Raw genomic sequence first — 23,328 nt, forward strand, 5'->3', positions numbered from 1 at the left:
CTGCGGCTTTGTTCACAAGGTCGTCCAGATGGTCGTTCTGCTGTTTGGTCTAATTAGCATATTAGCTCTTTATTATATAGGATTATTGACTATACTAGAGGCCCAGTGCACAAATGTTGCACTGGGCCTCTAGTATTGATGGAGGGGTCCCTCAGCCCAGCCTCCACCCTCCTGCAGTTTGGGACTCCACAGGGGATGACCAATTGGTCCTTAGCACTGCCATGGAGGCAGGAGGGGCTCCTGCCACTGCCGCTGCACACGCTGCCATGAACCTGGCTTCTGGCTGAGTGGTGCTCCCCCTGTGGGAGCGCACTGACCACCAGGGGTCAGCTCCTGTGATGAGCATCTGCCCCCTGGTGGTCAGTGTATGTCATAGAGACCGGTTGCTCCACCGTTGGGTCAATTTGCTTATTAGGGTTTTATTATATAGGACTAGAGCCCTGGTGCATGAAATTCATGCTCTGTAGGGGGAGTCCCTCAGCCCACCCTGCACCCTTTCACAGTCCCGGACCCCTCCCTCCTTACCGTCCTCCTGCTTGCTGCTCCTTACCACTCAGCTCACTGCTCCTTAGTACTGCCACTACACTCACCAGCCATGAGCCCTGTCTTTCTGTGTAGTTGTCTGTGGGCCAACTGCTTTCTTCCTTCTCATTTAGGGTGAGCAGCATGTGAGGGCAGAGGGCACTGTCATGGAACGCAGAGGGCAGCCCAGAGCCGAGGGGAGTGGCCAGACCCACGGGGTGAGAGGTGGACACAGAGTACACTATCTCACCCAATTGTGGGGCAGGCTGGCCAGTCTTCATCAGCCTGACCTCACCCAGGCAGGACTGAGCAGGGTGTCCGCCTCTCCATTCTCCATCCTTCCATCTGTGACACCTGTCTCCCTTGCCATCCTCCCCCAAAGTGAGTTCAGCTCAATCCCTGAGTGTAAAAGGGCACGGGGGCTGGGGGGCGGGGGGGGCTCCACTCCAGTGCCCCCTGATTCCCAGCGACAGGACCTGGTCTCAGGATGGTGGCCACAGCTGCAGAACATAGCTCTGTTTCAAGAAAAGTTGGGAATGCAGACTTTCCTATGAGCCTCTATTCCAAAAGGTGTCAGTTTCTTTACATTGTGGCAAATACACCTTCAAGTAGGTAAAGTCAGGGCCAAAGTGGGCCATTTCCTCACCCAATCTCTCTGAGGCGTGTGGACAGAACCAAGTCTCAGCTCTTAGCAGATCACTTCCAGGGTTTTTTTAAGCCTAAAGGACAGTAGTCTGTCTTCATTCTTGTTCTTTGGGATTTTTTCATCCTCAGATAAAAGGATACATACAGTGGGGCAATCCTCTCGAAATACAATATTCCAGTTGCATCTATGTGACCACAACAACACCACTCAGAGGGAGCGAGCCGACAGATCCGAAGCAGGGAATTCTGAAAACCAAGGCAATGACAGAGATGCTAGGCCTTTCCTTCATGTGTCTGACACCCCTCCTCAGGTGGCCTGCAGGCCGGGCATCTGCTGGGCCTTTACCACTTGATGTCCTGGCGGGCTTCCCTGGGCCCTGCTAGGCGGTGTGTAGGTCTGCCTGGGCGCGGGGGGATTCGCCCCCCCGTCCCTCAGCCACTCGTGATACAGCTCCTGCACATGGGCGCTGGTCTCCGGGGGCCACACCGGGATGGCAGTGGAGATGCCTTCCATCTGCTGCAGCAGTGCCCTGTCTGCACGCCCGTCATCTGCCTAGGCCTGGCCCCTGCAGCTTAGGCATCCCTGGTGCAGGCCAGGCTGCCCCTCTACAGCTTCAGTACCACTTTCAGATGTTCCAAAAGCTATAAGCAGCCTCAAAGCGTAGCAGAATTTCTCCGTCCCTTTCAAGGGTGACCTCCTGGAAGTCTTTGTTCCTCAGGCTGTGGTAGGTGAGCACCACCACATCCTCGTTGAACAGCTCCTTGGCCATGTGCCTGAAGATGTGGGCCAGGTACCCGTCGGAGCTGGCACCCTCGTGGAGCCTTCTCTTCCTCCTCCTTCATGTCTCCAAACAGAGTCATGATACGTCATTTGAGGCGAGGTCACTTTGCTCCATTATCTGGACAATTTCACCTGAGGTTAACACACTGTCAGCACTCCAGGAACTATGCAAAGCTGTGGGAACATCTTCTCAAAGGGCCTCCAGTTTCTTGTCATAACACCGGCCACAATGACTTGGAAAATCTTGTCGGGGGACAGATTCTACTACCTGATGAAGTAATCCTTCACCAGCGAGCCCATGATCTGCTGGTGAGATTTGGCCGTGATGGGGTGATCCAGCTGGGGTAGGCGGAGGTCAGCATGGGTAGCCGGGGCTCTTCCTCATGGTGCTGGCAGTACCAATGGACAAATTCCTTTTGACTCTCTAGGACTAGAATGCTGAAGTCCGCAGCTATCTTCATATCAAAGACAGTGCACCCCAAGGCTTTTGAGGAAGCCTCAGGGCCTTCTGGATACATCAGGGACACTGAGGCTGAATGTAGCAGCAAAATAAGGCAGCGACTGAAGACACATGATACTGCCAGCACCTTGTGCTGTGAGGTATCACATCTCTTATTAAGGTTCAGAACATGGAAGAAGTCCATGGTGTTCTGCTGAGAAACTTGGACTTTCTCCTCTGCGGTCACATACCAGGCAGTCACTCAGAAACATGTTGGCATCGGCCAACTTATGGAATTCTCTCTTCTCTCCCTTCTCCTGAGCTGGACTCTGAACATTGACTGCGGCATTCTCTTGGTCATCGGTTTTGAGGTTTTTTACTACATTCTTTCCGTGTGCAGTGCTCACACTTCGCCTGGAGTAGGGCAGGTGGTAGCCAGCTCGAGTGACCTGGAAGGATCACAGGGAGAGCAGTCAGCGTTGGTTGCCCCTGGCACTGCTGGCTGTATCATTTCTTCTTTGTGGAGCGTTTAGGGAGGGGAAGCAGACACAGTGCCCGAGGCTAAGTTCCAGGAGGCCACAGCACTGTCGGGATTGTGCTGGCAGCACTGGTCCCTTGGTGCCTAGCCTGTCCTCTGGAGATTGAACCTGCAGGACTACTAAGGGAGCCAGTCCCCAGTTCCAGCCTGCCTCCACCACTGATTGATCAGAGCCTGAGGGACCCTGGTTCCCCCTCTAGGCATCCCCTGAACAATCAGAGCCTGAGGGCCAGGGGGATGAACTGGTCATTTGGTTGTCCTGGTCGTCACGGCCATGGGCTTTTTATATATATAGATTCCCTATACTATACTTTACATCCTCATAACTATGTTGTAACTGCCAATTTGTACTTCTCAATTCCTTCACCTTTTCCACTTCCCTCCTGACACCCTCCCATCGGACAAACATCAGTTTGTTCTCTGTATCTATGAGTCTGTTTTATTATGTTTGCACATTTATTTTGTTCTTTAGATTCCACATAAAGGTGAAATTGTGTGGTATTTGCCTTTCTCTATCTAACTTACTTCACTTAGCCTAATATTTCTAGGCCCACCAAAAAAAATTTCTCAAAACTCACATAAACATTGTCATTAAACAGTGCAATAGATAGATATCAAACTACCCTTTTACAACTTTGTCATGATACCTGACAACTAGAGAGCACCTGAAATTCTTTTTTAATAAATGGAAAATAGTCTTCAGCTATTGAGTGTTGTGCAGTGTAAAAATGCAGACCTTTGAGTGATAAGTCTTTGCCCGTTATGTATATTCAACTGGGTTGTTTGAAATCTGACCTAATGGATTGGCCTGCAGACTAAAGAGTCTCCGGTTCGGGCCCCTGATCAGACTCTCCCAACCAAGATGGCGGCATAGGTTAACGCCGGAGATTGCTGTCTTGAACAACCAAATCAAAATACACCTAAAAGACGGAACGGACATCATCCAGAACCACAGGAAGGCTGGCTGAGTGGAAATTCTACAACTAGGAGGAAAGAGAATATCATACCCAGACTCAGAGGAGGCGCAGTGCTGAAGTGAAATACTCAGGTACGGAGTGTGCGCGGAGCAGGCTGGCGGCGGAGGGCGCGGTTGGTGCTTTCAATCGGGAGGGAGTCTCAGATTCTGAGCTTCAGATCTGGCCTTTGCCGCCCTGGCCAGTGATAGCAGGAAGTAGGGGTGGAGCCAGCGATGGGAGCTGGACACGGTCGAAGCTGGCAGTCCCAGGAGCTAGGGGTCCCTTGCCTGGGCCTAAAGCGGAGCCCACGATCGCGGGGCCGTTGCAGCTGTGGGTCCCTGCTGCCCGGGCCGGACGCCTCAGCCAGAGGCATTAGGCCTGGGCAGGGGTGGAGCCTGCAACCGCGGGGAGCTGGGGGTCCCCTGCCCAGGCCTGACACCTCTGCCGGAGGCCTCAGGCCTGGTCAAGGGACCGATCCGGTGATTGGTGATCGGAGGGTGATGAGGGTCAACTCCTCTGGCCGAGGCATCAGGCCTGGGTGGGGGGCGGAGCCGGGGATTGGGGGGATATGATGGTCCCCTTGCCCAGGCCTGAAGCCTGGGTCAGAGGCGTCAGGCTTGGGCCGGGGGAGGAGCAAGCGATCAGAGGGAGATGGGGGTCCCCTGCCCAGGCATGATTCCTGGGCCAGAGGCCTCAGGCCTGGGCGGGGGCCAGAGCCAGTGATCAGGGGGATATGGGGGTCCCCTGTCCAAGCCTGACACCTCTGGCGGAGGCGTCAGGCCTGGGCAAGGGGCCAATCAGGCAATCGGAGGGTGATGGGGGTCTATGCCTCTGGCGGGGGCGTCAGGCCTGGGCAAGGGGCCGATCCTGCGATTGGAGGGTGATGGGGGTCAACGCCTGAGGGCTCCCAGTATGTGAGAGGGGGCAGGCTGGGCTGAGGGACACTCCCCACACACACACACACACACCCAGTGCACGAATTTCGTGCACCGGGCCCCTAGTAAATAAATAAATAAATAAGAAATCTGACCTAATGGATCTTTTCTATTCAGAGTGACATCTCTACTGTCCTCATGGCCCCACATTTAAGGGCACATTTTCTGTCTATGCTGCTCAGCACCAGCCTAGCTCTACAACTACTTGTCATGAGCCCTCTTCATACCACCCCAAGGTAAGTTGCATACACAATCTGGCATTCTTCAAAATGCTTTCTGAGCTAAGCTGCAGACCTCCACACATGAAAGCTGCCATTTGTTTTTAGATTTTAGTGCCTTTGTCAAGAGCAGGAAGAATTACAGTGGACTAGATAAGAACCCCCCGCACACACACATACACACACACACACACACACACACACACACACACACACACACACACTCCAAGAAGTACCTGTGGTCAGTGAGAAGGAAGAGGCTGATGACACTGAAATAGGGAGAAGGACCTCAGGGTCAGATAAAGGAAAGCACACTCCACTCATGACACCAGCACAAAAGAGGAGATCTCATGGCAATTATGAAATCAATAGGATATATTGTGGAACACAGCAGGCAAAGTGAGGGTGGAGTTGAATGTGTTATTGTTGCACTTTTAAGGATTTGGAATTTTACAGAATAAAGGCCCAAATTTTTTTTAAAAAAATGCCTTTTATTGTGGATAGGATTAATTGATTTTCACATTTTTCAATGATCCAATAAATAAGTTAATAATACCATATTGTCTGTATGTAATTGTGGACTCACAGAGTTAATGTATTTCAACTACAGTCATAACTCTCCATTATTGCAACTTTCACCAATAGAACCCTCTATTCTGTTGATTCTTAAATTCTTTGGACATGACCTCATTAATGTTTGAAAGATTTTTTTCTTTCATACACATAAAATGCTTCAAATTTATTTTATATCTCCCTGCAGGAAACCAGAATCAATTCTTTCTTCAAGAAGTCATAGTTATTTTTACTGGAAAAAAAAATAGTGTTAGAAATAAGGATGTCTGTATCTTAAAATTGTCAAATGTAGAATGAGAATAGCACTACCTACCAACATTGACTTGTTAAAATAATTCAACAAGATAATTCATATAAATTTCCCTGCTCAGTGTCTGGTCCACAATAAATGTTACCTCCCCTTATTATTATCACTGAAATGGAAAAAATATGAAACAGATTCTCTGGCTATTCCAATTCTTCAAGAATTGGTGAGGAATTCATTGATCTATGGTTAATCTAGTTACTGTAGAAAAGGCTCAGGCCATTCACCTAGGACATTCACTTTTTATTTCCCTCTCAACTCCTCTCACATCTTTAATATTTCTTAGTCTTCCTTGAACTGGAGGTCCCAGCCAACTTGTTTCTTTTACAAAGCTCATGGATGCTAACTTTACTAGGAAGTTCTTTTAAAGGAATAATCCAATGTCCTTAAAGATGAAGATAAGATATTTTATGGGCAACAAGATGGCTTTGCAGTCTTAATACATATCTTTGGATATCTTTCAGCATGCTGAGTGCCTTATTGTTTGATGTAGATGATAGAAAAATATCCAGAATACCTCAGGATTTACCCTCATGTCCGTCTAAAGACTTAAAATTTCTGGACCCCAAGTCTACCTAACATAGATAAATTGTCTCTGTTAAGTTTCTTATTTGTTTTAATATGAAGGATTTCCTGCCTGGAGTAAATAATAGTGCTCTATCAAGAGCTTTTGTAAGGCCCGGCAGGTGTGGCTCAGGGCACATGCCAGTGTTGCGGCCTCGATCCCTGGTGAAAAGCATGCAGGACGCAGCTCATCAATGATTCTCTCTTATTATTGATGATTCCATCTCTCTCTCTCTCCCTCCCTCTCTGGCATATAGATATAGATATAGATATAGATATAGATATAGATATAGATATAGATATAGATATAGATATAGATATAGATATAGATATAGATATAGATATAGATATAGGTATAGATATAGGTATACGTATATATACGTATACGTATACATATACATATACATGTACATGTACATATACATATACATATACATATACAGGTAGATATATATTATATCTATATCTATCTATATCTATATCTTAAAGAGCTTTTATAAGGAAAAGAGAACACACAGCATGGGAAAGTGACTTGTGACTGCGACATGTGGTGGAAATAGACTATTGTTTTAGTATGCCCAAATCTAGTGCACCAGCTAATGTGGTAACAAGGAAGGACTAGAGGTCAGGAGTGTGTCCACATTTGGGTGTGGTTCAGCCACTCAGTGGAAAATACTGGGCAAATTACATTAGCATGCTATGTTTTTATTTCCCATTTCAAAAATGCAGATAAAATATATGCACTTGTAAACATAGATATAAAGAGGATTGTATAAGTGCATGTTAGAGAATTGGCTCAAGATTGCAGGTGGAATCTAGTTATCATCAGTCTAATCTTCATTTGGTGATTAAATTAACATCAATAAGAGCCAGGGAAGAGAAGAATTCATTAACACTTCAGTTGTGTTGGGGAATTCCAACAAGCTGGAGAGTGAAGATCAGGAATAGGGAGAAATGAAACTGCAAGAATCCACCACCTATAATACATGTGGAGTGTCTGCTAGGAGGGCACAAGGGGGAGATTCAGCCTAGAGTCAACACACAAGTTGGAGGAAACCCAACTCAGGCCTGTTATTGATCAGAGCTAGACTACCCAAAGCTTGGACGTTGACCCTTGATTCCATTCTGGTTTTTGCTAAGCACTTTGCTAGTGTGAGGCACTGAGGAGAGACACTGGGAACGGGAAGGAACAAAGAGTTTCTGACCCTTGGAAGAGCAGAGGGTCTTACACAAAGATGGCAAACTATTGTCATGTCTTGCAATGGGTCCCATCCCATCTTCCCAAAATACCAGGAACATGCAACTGTCATTGTTTTAGGTGTGGAGAGGGACTCTCAAACTCAAAGATAAGATGGAAACCAGGAATGACTAAAGAATTAACAAGGAAAAGAGAGGCATCAGACTCAACCTGTGGCTGAATTCACACCTACTGAAGGAGCAATAGAACAAAGAGAAGACTCTCAAGTATTTCCTGCTACAGGCATATGAAAGAATCACTTAGAAATTTTGGAAATTAAGTATTGGAACTTCAGTAAAAAATCTCAGTAGATGGACTGAGTAGCAAAGTGGACACTGCTGACAGATAATTAGAAAGCTGGATGATCTAGTAGATAATAACACAAACTGAAAACCGGATGGGAAATATGAAAGAAAAGACAAGAGAACTGAACAACACGAACAAGTTTAAACATCCAGCTAAATGGCATTCCAGAAAGTGAGAAGAGTACAAATGGAGTGATAAAAATAATTTAAAAGGAGGAAAAGGAAAGGAAAGGCAGAAGTAGCAGAAGAAGCAGAAAATTTTCCAAAAGTGAAGAATATCTTAAGATTAAAAGAATGTACTTCAGACTGAGTGTGAAAAGAACTCATTAGACATATTACTGTCTAATATCAGAGCACCAGAGATGAAGACAAGATCCTACTAGTTCCAGAGAAAGGGAATAGATGGGTTATGGTCAGAAGACTAAGAATCACACTGACTTCAGACTTCTCACCAGCAGCTCCAGGTACCTAGTAAACAGAGAAGTGATATAAAAGTTATTAGGTTTTAGGCCAACACACATAAAGGAAGGCAAAACCTTGGGAATAAAGTACAGCATAGGTAATATAGTCAATAGTGTTGTATTAACTATGTTTGATATCAGATGGGTGCTAGACTGATCGGTGTGATGACTTCGTAAAACATTATATAAATGTCTTACTAATATGTTGTTCACCTGAAACTAATATAATATTGTATGGCAAATGTAATTGAAAATTTAAGAATAAATAAAATGTGCTAATAAAATAAAAATGTTAAATACATTAGAAAATATGATAAAACAGCATTTAATTAGAAGAACAAGTTTTTAAAAAATTTGGACATACAGTAACTCGGTAAGTTCAATACACAGAGATTCTCACTTTCTATCTTTTAAAATGAGGTATAATTTACAAGCACACAGATCTTAAGTTACAATTCCGTTGGGTTGAAACAAGTTTACACTTATGGAACCTATATCATTTTCAAAGAAATAGAACAATATTATCACTTCTGATAGCACTTCATAAATGTTAGCTTATTTAACTTAAAAACAAAAACACAAGTAAGAGTGGATACTATTATTCACCCTTCCTATAGATGAGGCACAAAGATTAGACAACTGGACAAACACTAGTAAATGGATGCAACCCTGGGACACAAGCAGATTCCCAAACCTGTAGTAGAACCAGCTTTCTGAATATGCCACCAAGAGGGAGGGACTGCCTCTGGATCCCACACCAGCTAACAGAAATTTCCCACTCCCCCCAGCCTTTAAAAGGGCAAGTCCTGCATTAAATGCTTCAGCTTAATGATTTCTGTAGAAAATTTACCAAAACACGCTTTGCAGGTCTGAGCTGTGCATGCAAGGGTAAAGGGGATTTTATATTCTGGGAAAGTCTGCTGCCTCCCATCTGTTCCTGGGGACCAGTCTGCGTGGAGTTCACCTTCCAGGTGAGAACCCATCTCACTGGAAAGAACCACTGCTTTGTGACACCCACCATTCTCCCTTTTCTCCTACAACAACTGGCCTTGCTGGGAAAAATCAAATGACTTTGTTGGTATTAGAGAAAAAGTGTTGAGCTTATTTAGTGATACTTTGACCATGGGAAAAGGAATCTTTTCCATTTGAGAGACAACATTTCTGTACCTACTATGTACAGAGCAGATCTATGGTGGGAAAATTCTCAGGAGGACTAAATCAGTTCTCCATTCTGAACAAAGAAATGTGACGAAGGGATTTTGGAAGCTAGTGGGAGAAGGGAGAGGTAATAACATTGGCAAGAAAGGATTCTTGGTCCAAGTAACATTAATTTAGCACCAAGTGTATAGAGATACTATGCAGATGTTGTTTTGTTTTGAGGGGAAACAGTCTAAAGGAGGTAGCTTGTTCCTTGAATAAATGTTAACCAGGAGAATAAAGTACTCTGTTAAAATCAGAGAGAAAATATTCAGACCAGATGTACAGTTCATTTAAATCATGTGGGTGGGTGTGCGGGGGGGGGGGGTGTGATTTAGCAGATATTATCTATAATGCTCTGACCATAAAATAGGTTTTTTAAATTTTAAAATTTTGTTTAATATATTTGAATATTATTGAAAACTTAAAAATAAGCCTTTCTTTTCTTCCAGCAATTACACTTCTAAAAACTTTATCTTAAGAAAATAAACATGGATGCATATTTACAGAATCTGTTCAACAGAAAATTATTAACAATAGAGACAAACAACCCTAATTAGATAGCAACTCTAATGTCCAACAGTAGGAGACTGGTTCGAAATATGTATGGTACATGCATACAATGAAATAATAAAATATAAAATCTATTATTTATATTAATGAAATATATATTCACTATATATAAATACTTTTTAACATTCATTTTCTAAACATATTTGATGACATGGATTATGTCATTTTAAATTTAAAAACGGGTTACAAAATCATATATATATATATATATATATATATATATATATATATATATATATCATGCCCTTATTTTTGTAAAAAATAAAACAATGTGTAAAAACAAATGGATACATATTCTCAAGGTAATATGTATCCATATTAACTGGATAGTGGAATTTTTCTTTATAAAATAGTTTTTATTATTTTATTTTCCCTTCTAAATTTTATTTTCTATATTCTTAAAATTCCCATGCACATTATGTATTGAATTATATAAACGCAGATATACATATTATCATTAAAAACCATGTACTATTTTCTGTTCCACATTTTCTCCTGTTGTTTTAATACTGTCCCTTGTGCATGCCTGTGTTGTATCATAGTTCTTATGGTAATGGCTCCTTGCAGTTGCAATTTACTAACAGGTCATATTTATGTAACCTCATTCTAGTGACAAAGGAGACTGTGTCTTATTTTTTCCTATTTGTTGATGTTGCTTTATAAAACTGCTCTCTACGACTCATTTTCCTTGTTTGAGTTGTCCCTATTGAGGACATTTCCAGTAAGGGGAAGACTGGGTCTAAAGCGCCTTCTCTGTGGACTTTGCCCAGTGCCGAGGCTGAAAGCTCACATAAGCTGTTTTAGAGCCACTAAAGTTTCAGAAACGTCTAAGATGAAGAAAATGCTCTCTCTCTTAAGTATGATGACTTATAATGTGTTAAATCTATAGACTTTTTCACATTATATGCTTTCAGTTATGTCCATTTAAATTACTCAGTGTGCCCTCGCTGGTTTGGCTCAGTGGATACAGCGTTGGCCTGCGGACTGAAGAGTCCCAGGTTTGATTCAGGTCAAGGGCACATGACTGGGTTGTGGGCTCCATCCACACTAGGGGGCGTGCAGGAGGCCTCTGATCATTGATTCTCTCTCATCATTGATGTTTCTATCTCTCTCTCCCTCTCCCTTCCTCTCAGAAATCAATAAAAATATAATTTACAAAATAAAATAAATTACTGAGCTTTAAAGTTGTTTTTAAAAGAGACAACAAAAATCATAACGGTGCTAGAAAAGACTTTCCTCTCCCCCATCTGAGCAGTAGTGTTAAGGGGGATAAAATGGCTGTTATTTTCCCTCAAAGGACTGACAAGCAACTGAGGGTGTGGGACAGGACACATGCACATGAAAAAGTCAAGAGCATTCACAAGTGCAATTTCAAACCTGTTCAAACAGCAGGTGCCAAAGAGTAAATGAGATCTTTAGATCCAGAAACATTTTAGAACCATTGAAAACAACCACCACTGGTTCCACCTCTATAGTCTCTGTAGCCGATCATCCAAAAGGACATCTGTTTCTTAAACAAGAAAGGAAGGGAGGGAGGGAGGGAGGGAGGGAGGGAGGGAGGGAGGGAGGGAAAAAGAAAAGAAAAGAAAAGAAAAGAAAAGAAAAGAAAAGAAAAGAAAAAAGAAAAGAAAAGGAAAGAAAAGAAAAGAAAAGAAAAGAAAAGAAAAGAAAAGAAAAGAAAAGAAAAGAAAAGAAAAGAAAAGAAAAGAAAAGAAAAGAAAAGAAAAGAAAAGAAAAGAAAAGAAAAGAAAGCCAACAACATCCTGGCCTAAGGTCTGGGTAGCCAGAGTGCCTCAGCACTAACGGGCTGAATACATCAAACAATCTTTTCTCTGCTTCCTTCGGGGAATGATGATAATCATGACACACAAATACTATTGTGTGCCAGGCACTTACTAAGAAATTCCCTTGGGCTTTTTTACTCACTTGGTGCCAGTGCCTGGATTACTCATTTAATCCTCACAAACTGTCTCTCACATAAGTGTTGGTGTTATTCTCAGGACACTATTCACACTGAAAGCTCTCACACTGTGGGCTAGGTTAAAGTTACACTACATTTCTTTTAAAAAAACAACAACACACACACACAATCAAATGGGCTGAGCTGAAATATTGTGTGGTAAGCTGCCAGTAATGATATTAATAACAGTAATAAAATAATAATTTTGAGTTATTATATGCTAGAAACTCTACTATGCACTTAATATGTATTAACTCACTTAACCATCACTATGATTTTCTTTCTATTTCTAAACCAACAAAGCATTCATTTAGGTTTTGGTAAGAAATTTTGGACACCAGTTTGTGAGGTTAAAGGCAGTTGGGGAGAACAAACACAGAGGGAGGTAGCCTGGAGCTGAGGAACACCTTTAATTTTTGGCTGAAGTTGCAAGTCCATGGCTTTCTGATCAACCTTGTGCTGCTCTGTCCTCTCATATTTCTGTTTCTCTGTGTTGAGGAGCTCACCCTCCTGGTGACTGGGCTGGCACTGCTCTTTCTTCCTGAAGTAAGCACCAGTGAGATGTTTGGGATTTTCACCTCCCCTCTGTGTTTGTTCTTACCAGTGGGCTTTATCCTCACACACTGGTGTACTAAATTTCTTACAAAAAAACTAATTAAACACTGATATTGGTCTTGGTAGAGGTGCCGGTGATGAATTTCTGGTGTGTTCTATGCAGAGGAAACTGATTAAGACACAGAGTTGCAGACATTAAGGCCCCTGCTCAGCTGCTTCAGGAAAACCATTCTCTTGCCTCTGTGGTGCCCAGGCGTATGATAGAATGGTCCCGGGGGTGATGTTGACCCACAGTTTTCTCACATGCAGACCAAAGGGCTTCTTGTTGTGGCTCAACAGCTTTGGAGGCACATCTTCAATGGGGTAGTATCTAGGCACTTTGCAAAGTGTAAGCACTTGGGCACCACCTTTCTTGTCACTACCAACTGGGTTTGTGACAGCAGCAAGAACTTTCTCCTTTTTCATTTCAATCCAGGACTTAGCTACTGAATACTTCCACTTGTGCATGGTCTTTAGGAATACATAGCCGACCAGGAATATCTGCCAATTCCTCTGACCAGGACAGGGTTTCACCTCTGTGGGGCTTCCTCTTCTTACACATATTACCTTGGGGTTACCCTTCTTGACCTTGTCACCAGCATCAGCCTTCTTGGCTCCAGGTTTCTCTTCCTTAGTATCCAGCTTCTCAGCTTCTTCAACCTCCATCTTGCAAGATGGGAAGGAGAGAATAATTTTCTAGGTAGAATCTGTTTTCATTAGGATTCATGAGTAAACCATGGAACCAAGAGGGTAAGTAACTTCTCCAAGACTACAGAGTTTGTTAGTGGTGGCACTGGGGACATCGCTGACTGCAACCTAATCCCCAAAATGCACTGCATATTTAAAGAACATATTTGTTAACATAAATGTGTATTAAATAAAAATTCAGGGCAGTGTAAGAAAGGGAAGTGAACATTTTCAAAAACAGAACCAAGTGCTTTCTGCCATCCACCTCCTTCCTGGCCATTACTGAGGACTTCAGTGTGGGTAACATCAATAGAGGGCACCGAAGAAGGTCCTGGACATGAGCATAGAACCTGCTACTCTAGTGTCTTGGTGGTGGTTCCACCTGAACTTTTATGGTGCTCTCCTGCGTAGTAATGGTACAAACCTAGTGTGACTCTACTTTCTCTCCCCGCAAGGCAGTTATTTTAGAAGTGGGCAGACTTATCTTACCTGCTACCTTCTAAGATTCAGGTAAAGGTGTGTGGATCTAATTCCTATGGGTTCAACATTTTCTCATCCTGACTGTTTCTTGATCCTCCCTCTAGGCTAAAATACCTGCCAAGATGCTCCACTTGCAGGGTCCACAGATGCTGCAGATGCTAGAAAAATCCTTGAGGAAGAGCCTTCCTGAGTCCTTAAAGGTGAGAGTGAGACAACCTCAGGGAGAGAAAGGGTTGTGTATTCTTTTGATACAAGTGGGGGGGAAAATGATCTTTTAATGAGCAGCTATTTTGTGGTGGAAATTCACTTATGCTCCATCTCATTTACACTCATGTTCACATCACCTCTTTTACAAGGGAAGTATATTATGAAACTTCTTTGTAGTATCTTTGCTACTTCATGTGAACAAATTAAAAGTTTAAGAAATAGCTATAATTGATTTGGCTTAGTAGGTAAGCGTGGGCCTAAGGACTGAAGGGTCCCTGGTTCTATTCTGGTCAAGGGCATCTGCCTGGGTTGTGGGCTTGATCCCCAGTTGGGGGCATACAGGAGGCAGCCAATCAATGATTCTCTCTCATCATTGATGTTTCGCTCTCTTTCCTTCTCCCTTCCTCCCTGAAATTAATAAAAATATATTAAAAAGAAAAGTTTAAGAAATAAGGTTTGTTCATCCATGTCATAGAATGCTCTAAAGTCATTAAAATTATTTTTATTTTTTGGAAATGAAATATGACTAGAATGTATTAATTCAATGGAGAGAAACATTTTAAAATTACATTTATCTGAAATTTTTCATTTTGTAAAATTTCTTGTGCATGTACATGAGTAGTAGGAAATCTATTAAAAGATTTTTTCACCTTTTTAAAAATTGAGATATAATTGACATACATTACATTAAATGTTTATTAAATTCTACAATGGGAGAGTTCATGATTTTTATTCATAAATTTTATTAGTCTGAATATTTTACAATATGAATATATTTCTAAAAGATACATTTATTGAGGCAAAACACTAAAACTTAAAAGTGCTTGGCAAAAATATTCACTGGAGACCTTTCAATGATAAAATTCAATGATTTCACAGAAATAAACCTGTCCTGATCAAACAAGTTACTTTAACATCCTTTCATAATATAGAGTTGGGGAAAAGTAGTTTTACATTGTGAGTACATGAAACAGAGTTAATAAAGCTATTATAATAATCATAACCTGCACTTTTTTTCAGATAAACAATTGTAAACCTACTTTTACCAACCCCTGTACACTTTCTTGTGATGCTGCAGGTTTATGGGACCATTTTCCACATGAACCAGGGAAACCCTTTCAAGCTGAAGGCCCTGGTGGACAAGTGGCCTGATTTTAATACAGTAGTTGTCCGTCCTCAGGAGCAAGTAAGATGTCAGATATGAAATGAATGTGCATCTATGTATGTATTTGCTATATGTTTATCTTCACCTGGTAATGTGGGAGACCTGGGCATATAGAAATGAATCCCAGGAATAGTAAACAGTCTCAGTCCTTGAAAATTCCACAGCTTGGAAGAGAATACAGATGAATCCATAGCTAAATTACAGCATGGTCTGAAATGTGCAGCAACAGGAGAATTGACTGAAATGATTGTCTAACCACTATGCTGTATACCTGAAACTAATCCACACTAATAAAAGAGAAACATGCAAATTGGTGTCACTCCACTACTCCCAGCAGCCAATCAGAGCAACTATGCAAATGAACCCAAAAAAGATGGCAGTTAATTTGCATAAGCAGGAGCAGAGTGAAGACTGAAGGCTCCGGCCAGAGTAAAGACTGAAGACTGAAGACTGAAGAGGCTTGGATTCTCTGCTGCGACCAGACCAAAGGCCTGGGTCCCGGGTGCCAGAGGAAAACTGGTTCCAGCAGCCAGGGGAAGGAAGGCCTATTGTGTGAATCTTCGTGCAATGGGCTTCTAGTCTATATAATAAAAGCCTAATATGTAAATTGCCAAATGGCAGAATGACCGGTGGAATGAACGGTCGTTATGAATCACAGTGACCACCAGGGGGGCAGAAGCTCAATGCACTGGCACCCGCCAAGGTGGGTGCCAGTGGGAGCCCCACAATCACCCCCCCCAGTTGCCCTGTAGAGGGAGGCGACTGGTGGTAGTGGAGGGGGGCAGGCTGGTGAGTGGGCTGACACCACCCCCCTATCGGCCCATCAGTTGCCCCACAGATCAGCCCTGATCACCGGCCAAGCCTAAGGACCCTACCCACGCACAAATTTCATGCACCGGACCTCTAGTATAAAATAATATACTATAAATGAAAAATAAACTTTATTATAAAAAGAAATGACACAGGTGGAAAGCTGATTAAAATTATATAGGAGGCATTTTCATACTCACTCATTGTTTTAATTTGTTTTTAAGACAGGACCCCAAACAGCATCCTGGTTATACTAAACACCAAGCACCCTTCATTATTTCCTTTTTTTAAATGAAATTATTGTTTAAAATATTACATAAGTCTCCTTTAACCCCATTGACCTCTCCCCGACTGCCTCCACCCCCAACACCTGACCTCTTCCCTGCCCCGCTCTCTGCCCCCCGCCAGTCTGTGTCAATTGGTTTTGCTCATTTGCATGCATATAAGTCCTTTGGTTGATCTCTTACCCCCTCACCCTCCGCCTTCCCTCATAGGTTGGACAGTTTGTTCAATGCTCCTATGACTCTGGTTCTATTTTTGTTCCTCAGTTTATGTTGTTCATTATATTCCACAAATGATTGAGATCATGTGATTTTTATCTTTCTCTGACTGGCTTATTTCACTTAGTATAATGCTCTCCAGTTCCATCCAATGCTGTTGCAAATGGTAAGAATTCCTTCTTTTTTACAGTAGTGTAGTATTCCATTTTTTCTTGCCTCTAGTTTATGGCAAGAGAGGCACCCAATGGAAGATTGTGCTAATGTAAGATTATGTTGATGGCATAGACAAAAGGCTGATCTTCTGTTAAAAATATTAAAGCAACATTTCTCAGATTCGACATCTTTATTGGTGTGAATCAAACCCTAGTTCCATTGTTAACTCTTAACCTATGAAGAAAAATTATTTTCAATCTTTTAAAAATATCAACCTTGAACCACACCAACTCACTAGTGCTAACTCGCAACTTCTCCTTGTGGTACTGCATTCCCATTGAGAGGCTGAATGGTATTTTAACCAACTGTCATCAATAAAGTCAATAAAATAGGGCATTTAAAAAATTATATGTAGTAGAGGTTGCAGGGAAAAGACCAGAAATGCTTCCTGGTGGAAAATTTACCAAAACTGTATGTCAAGGATAAATAAGATTTTTTTTTTATAGAGGGTCAGGACAGGACTTCATCCAAAGCAAACAAATTACAAATTGTGAGACATAATGTCTAAAACAACACAGAGAATTAGGGAATGTTAGAGCAAAATGACATGATTGTAGTTGTTGGTTACATATTGTGATAATTTTTAAAAGTTAAAGAAATTAAATAGTTAAAATATTTTAAAACTAAAAATCCTATATAATAAAAAGCCTAATATGCTAAGTGTCCTGTCATCCGGTCTTCGGTTCAACCAATCAAAGTGTAATATGCTAATGATATGCTAAGACTGCTCAACCACTCACTATGACATGCACTGACCACCAGGGGGCAGATGTTCCAACTGTAGGTTAGCTTGCTGCTGGGGTCCAGCTGATTGGGACTGAGTGAGATGGACCAGACACGCCCTGGAGCCCTCCCACAGTCCCTCTCTGGCTGGCCAACCTCCCGTGTCCCTCCCCGCCCCCAATCATGCACCAGCGGGGTCCCTCAGTCTTGCCTGCACCCTCTCACAATCCGGAACCACTCGGGGGATGTTAGAGAGCTGGTTACGGCACGATCCCAGAAGCCAGGCTGAGGGACATCACTGGTGCATGAATTCATGCACCGGGCCTCTAGTTTATTAACATTAAAATATTGAACTTGTATATAACTTGTATAGAAGTAAAACTGGTAAAAGAAAAATAGTTCACCAAATTAAATAATTTGGGAAAAAAGACTGTATTATTGATAAAAACCTCAATGAGAAGTATTATTTGAGCTACTTTCAAAAACACAGTTTTAAAAATAAAGTTTTCCATCATATGAGAGTTAATTGACATAATTGTGTATGTTTCAGATGTACAATGTGTATGTTTGATACACACATGTATTGCAAAATGATGATTACCATGGTTGTAGTTGACACCTCCATCATGTTACATATTGACTATTTCTTTTATGTAGTGAAAATATTTAAGATTTTCTTCTTAGTAGCTTTCAAGAACATATAATACAGTATTACTAACTAGAATCACCATGCTGTACATCAGATCCTCAAACTTATTCATCTTTTAACTTTTTTTTGTTTCATCATTCATAGGTGGGTTTTCAAGTCTGTTACCTCCATCAGTTTTGATAGAGACATGTTCAGAGCCCACATTTTGTAGAAATCTTTGGTCTACAGCAAGATTTATCCTTTTGGCCAAAGGTTTTCACTGTCGGTTTACTCTCTACATGAGTTTTAAGTGCTAGCTAAATACTTTATTTGATTTTAGTTTTGAAAATGTTGCATCTTTATTTAGAAAATCATATTGATGTTTAGAAAGTTCTGACAATTGCATCTGACTGTTCCTAAGAATTTGCATAGCATGGTAGAATGTGAACATTCCCCTAATCTGAGTTGTTTAAAAATCATAAGAGAACACAAAGTATCTTTGTTTTTGTTTTGTTTTGCTTTGTTTTGCTTTTGTTTACTGAAGCCTTTGGCGCTTACACATTTGCTACCATAACATGTACAAAAAGCATTTTACTAAAAGTCTGACTGTCCTGTGCTTTTTGAAAGAAATGTTAAATTCTAAGTGGGTCATTTTGGTTTGAAATTTTAAAGCAAGAGCTGAGTTCAGAATAGTATTATTCAGGAAATTTTTAAATATGAATTGAATAAGGAAGTCCTTGACTTGACTTCATAACATAAATAATTCCTCAATAAAAGTAATACACCAATAAAACACCTGATATTTAAAAATAACAGAGCATAATGGAACACATACAACCGGTATGGCAATCACAAAATACAAATATTTTGGTTGATTCTGCCTTTCCCAATGCAAACAGGACATGGTAGATGACCTTGATCACTACACCAATACTTACCAAATCTACTCCAAGGACCCCAAGAACTGTCAGGAAGTGCTTGGCTCGCCAGAAGTCATCAATTGGAAACAGCATTTGCAGATCCAAAGTAAGTAAGAGGAATGGGAAGTGTGCTGACTCACTTCTCTGTCCTCACAATTTCCCGTATGATTCATATCTTTCTCCATACTTCAGACCCTCAGCCTGCTATAAGTTATTTTACTCAGCTGTGAATATAAATGTAATGGGGGAAAACACCCTCAAAGCTTGCAAAAAATGGGCTTAGTATAGGAAACATAATTTTTTGATAGCCACAAATTTATTTTGCAGACATATCCAGAATCCCTTAGGTTGATTGAGTGCCAGGGCAGAGCTTCCCCTAGGGCAGCTGTGGGCAAACTACGGCCCGCAGGCCAGATGCAGCCCATTTGAAATGAATAAAATTAAAAAAAAAAAAAAAAGACCGTACCCTTTTATGTAATGATGTTTACTTTGAATTTATATTAGTTCACACAAACATTCCATCCATGCTTTTGTTCCGGCCCTCCGGTCCAGTTTAAGAACCCATTGTGGCCCTCGAGTCAAAAAGTTTGCCCACCCCTGCCCTAGGGCCTTCCATGCCAGGAATAAGAATGACAACTCGTGCCATAAACTACCATCTACGTCATTAAGGAAATTGCATGGTTATGAGCATGTCATCCAGAATCACACTCCCTAGGATAGCATTTGCCTTTTACTTGCTATGTCATCTTAACCACTTGAATTATCCTCACTGTGATCATATATAAAAATGAGGATAACAATGGTAGCTAAAGCACAAGGATGTTGAAAAGATTAGATAATGCTGGGGTCCAACCCCAGCAGGTCCAGGGGTTCCCAAAGGTGTAGACAGAGTCGGCGAAGAAGGAATGACACAGAGGCAGTGTTCAGTTGATCAGCATGGTTGGGTTCTCTTGCCTGGTTCTATTGCCAGGTTCTGTAGGTTCTCCAGCCGGGTTCTGTAGCCAGGTTGTGTCCAAGATCTTTTGCCATGTTCTCTCCAGCGAAGTTCTTCTGTCTCTAGGTTCTGTGTAGGTTCTGTGTCTAGGTTCTGTGTCCTTTTGTCCTGTTACATCTGTATTTATACCAGTTGATTCCAATCCTATCAATCTCTATTCCAAAGGTTAGGGTGTTTCCTATCTCCATTCCAGGGAGTAAAGATTATGTAGCTTAAGCATGATTGTTCATAGTTAAAGTGATTAATTACCCGCCTGGCACTTAGTTGAGGGGTTTTATTCCCTCCCTAACTTCAGGGGAAAATCCCTACCTGGGGAAACAACCTTTCTAAGAGAGGTGACCTTGGTTAAAACACGTAGTTCCAAGAAGGTGAGCAAACATATTAAGAACAGTATGCCATATATACCAGGTCCCTTGAAACAGCAAGGATGGACCGGCTCCCGGCAAGATAACATGTTGAATAGGAATTGCTTAGCACAATACCTGGCTGTGTCCATTAACTTGGACTGCAAAGCAAACCTCATAATTCTGTGAATCAGCATTTGGACTGGGCTTTGCAAGACAGTTCTTCTGCTGGTTTCACCCAGATTTACTCATATGGCTGCAGGGTGTTAATGAATGGACTATGCACTAGTTGCTCTAGCATGGCCTCATTCACATGCCTGAATGACAGTTCTGGCTGTCGGTGCTGGCTACCTTGATGACAGCATGATAGGAACACAAGTCCTCAGCTGACTAGCTTAATCCTATCCATATGGTGTTGGTCTCAAGGAAATCAGGAGCACAAAGAAAGCCAATGGTGCAAGCCCTCTTTAACCTCTCTCTGCATCAAGTGTACACTTTTCCATTGGCAAAATCAAGCCATATGGCCAAGGTCAGATGCATTACAGGAGGGGACAATTCCAGGGAAAAGACACAAAGAGACATGGGCACATTGTGGCTTATTCCTGCAACAATCTACCATACTATGAACAGAGTAAGTGCACATGAGATGTTGGCTACTATAGTTTGTATAATGACTCTCCTGTGATTATGAAAACAATACAGTCATGTAGCCCAGAAAATTTGGTTCCAGTCTTGGCATTGCCACCAATTGTATGACCATGGTTGTGAATGAATTTCTGAGGATGTTCATTGCACAAATCTTGACTACGTGATGCCCGATCACATGTTGGCAGTACCAAGCCAGAACATAGGTTTTTAGACTGTAAATGTAGACATGTACCACTCTACTGGACAGCTTCTCCATAAAATGCACTGAAATAGTTGCATGCCTCCTAAAAACCCCATCTAGGTTCCCAGTCCAACCTGAATGAGGTGATACAAAATCTCGCAGCCAGCAAATCCTTCAAAGTCAAGCACACAGAGCGCTTTCTCTATGTGGTGGCTGACACTGTAAAGAAGCTAATTCCTTCTCTGTTTGATGTAAAGAACTTACCACCTGGTGGTGGCAAACCCAAGGCCATGTAAGTTTGAGATATGTCACTGCATACTCACACCTCCCATTCCTGAAATAGCCTCCCAATGTCTCTTCCTGCTTTCACTCTTGCCCCACTACAGTCAATATTCTTCAAAGCAGCCCAATTCAACGTTTTCAGAAATGTATTGTAGATAGTAGGGACAAGAACAGATATAATAAGTACTCATGAACTTTACTTTTCTCTTGGAACCTCCATAGCAATCAAGAAATGCTTAAACTCTCATCCCTGGATGTTACCCATGCTGCCCTGGTGAATAAATTCTGGCATTTTGGCGGCAATGGGAGGAGCCAGAGATTCATCGAGCGCTGTATCCAGACGTTCCCCACATTCTGTCTGCTGGAGCCCGAGGGAAACCCTGTGTGCTGGGACCTGATGGACCAGACAGGAGAGATACGGATGGCAGGCACCCTGCCTGAGTACCGGAAGCAGGGCCTCATCTCCTATGTCATGTATCACCAGGCCAAGGCTCTTAACAACCTTGGCTTCCCCATATATTCTCACACTGACAAGAATAACAAAATAATGCAGAAAATGAATTACAATCTGCATTATATCCGCATGCCCTGAACCTGGAATCAGTGGTACTGTGTGCCTCTGTGACACTGTTCTACAAACAAGTGTCAGATGGGCCCCAACATGTGGCTGGAGCAATGGATGGGTGGGCAGAGAGAAAATAAATTGTACATAATTGTAATTATCAGTAAAGCAGTGGGCTCTGGGGAGGCAATGTGAATGTCCAATACCATGGTCCCTGTACTCAAGTCACTGCTGGCTTCCCTTAGATGTATCAGGTTGAAGCAGCCCCAGGCACTCCACATGGTTTAGTTCCCCCACGCTTCTGGGGATCTCCATGACACTCTCATCAGCTGCATGCTGCCCAGAATGGCTTCTCCTAGAACTCATAGGGTGTGGATCTGTAGAGCCTTGCCAGATTTTCCAGAGAGAGGTAATAGTTTCTGAGCATTATGACTTACTCTTCTCTCTTTCTATGGTCTTTCTCTTAATGATCAGCAAGTGCACTCTGCTCAGTATGTCTGTAGAGATTATCCTCTCCTCTGATTACTTCTTTCTCGATACATTAAAGGATTACACACTAATATGTATGAAATACTAGGTTAAACATAGTGTACTTGATATGGCAGGTTGAGTTTCGATGAAAAAGACTAACTTATATTAGCCTGACTCCTCCTCACTCCCACACCAGGGAAAAGGATTCACTGCTGCTTCTAACAGCAGAGCTTTCTAAATCCACCCAAACCCCAAACAATAAAGAGATTTTGTGTTTGATTGTACAAGTTGAAGTGAAGTGGTTTGTGATGGGAAGAGCCTGGGTTGGTTTATGGAGAGTGGGAAGACCCAGACCCAGGGAGGTGGCTATTTATTGAGAAGAGAGAAGGTTCGGGGGAGGGCAGTACATCGTGGTACCTATTGTTTCACTTGACCTCGGCACATTGTTTCAGGATGCCTAAATTCTATGCAGACCCGACAATAGTCTCATCGGTAAGTCTTGTTGGTGGTGTTGAGCAAGTTTTGTCCTGGTTGGATCAGGGTAGTTGGGAGAGTTTCCTGCCCCAACATTTCAACAGGAACAGCACTAAACCTTGGCACTGGACAACAAGACTGAAGATAGTCACCTTAATTAAGAACCTGTGTGCTTTTGGTTTATCTATAACTAGAATTAGGCTGTGGAATTGAAGATGAAGGCCCCACAAACAGAGA

General features: G+C 42.2%; 1 protein-coding gene and 2 pseudogenes across 1 annotated transcript; 1 reads left to right on the forward strand and 2 right to left on the reverse strand.

Annotated features, from left to right (window-relative positions):
* Window positions 1-1,474: 1,474 nt before the first annotated feature.
* LOC132241922 (nuclear prelamin A recognition factor-like) lies at window positions 1,475-3,323 on the reverse strand (annotated as a pseudogene).
* Window positions 3,324-9,281: 5,958 nt separating this feature from the next.
* LOC132241131 (glycine N-acyltransferase-like) lies at window positions 9,282-22,898 on the forward strand. Its single transcript, XM_059709270.1, has 6 exons — window positions 9,282-9,449; window positions 14,074-14,169; window positions 15,255-15,362; window positions 19,115-19,241; window positions 21,423-21,594; window positions 21,807-22,898. Exons 1-6 carry the CDS (start codon window positions 9,294-9,296, stop codon window positions 22,174-22,176), a joined length of 1,029 nt encoding a protein of 342 aa, XP_059565253.1. The 5' UTR covers window positions 9,282-9,293; the 3' UTR covers window positions 22,177-22,898.
* On the reverse strand, window positions 12,478-13,468 carry LOC132241683 (large ribosomal subunit protein eL6-like; annotated as a pseudogene).
* Window positions 22,899-23,328: the final 430 nt, after the last annotated feature.

The sequence above is a fragment of the Myotis daubentonii genome, chromosome 9 (assembly GCF_963259705.1).
Source record: "Myotis daubentonii chromosome 9, mMyoDau2.1, whole genome shotgun sequence".
In the NCBI taxonomy this organism is placed as follows: domain Eukaryota; kingdom Metazoa; phylum Chordata; class Mammalia; order Chiroptera; family Vespertilionidae; genus Myotis; species Myotis daubentonii.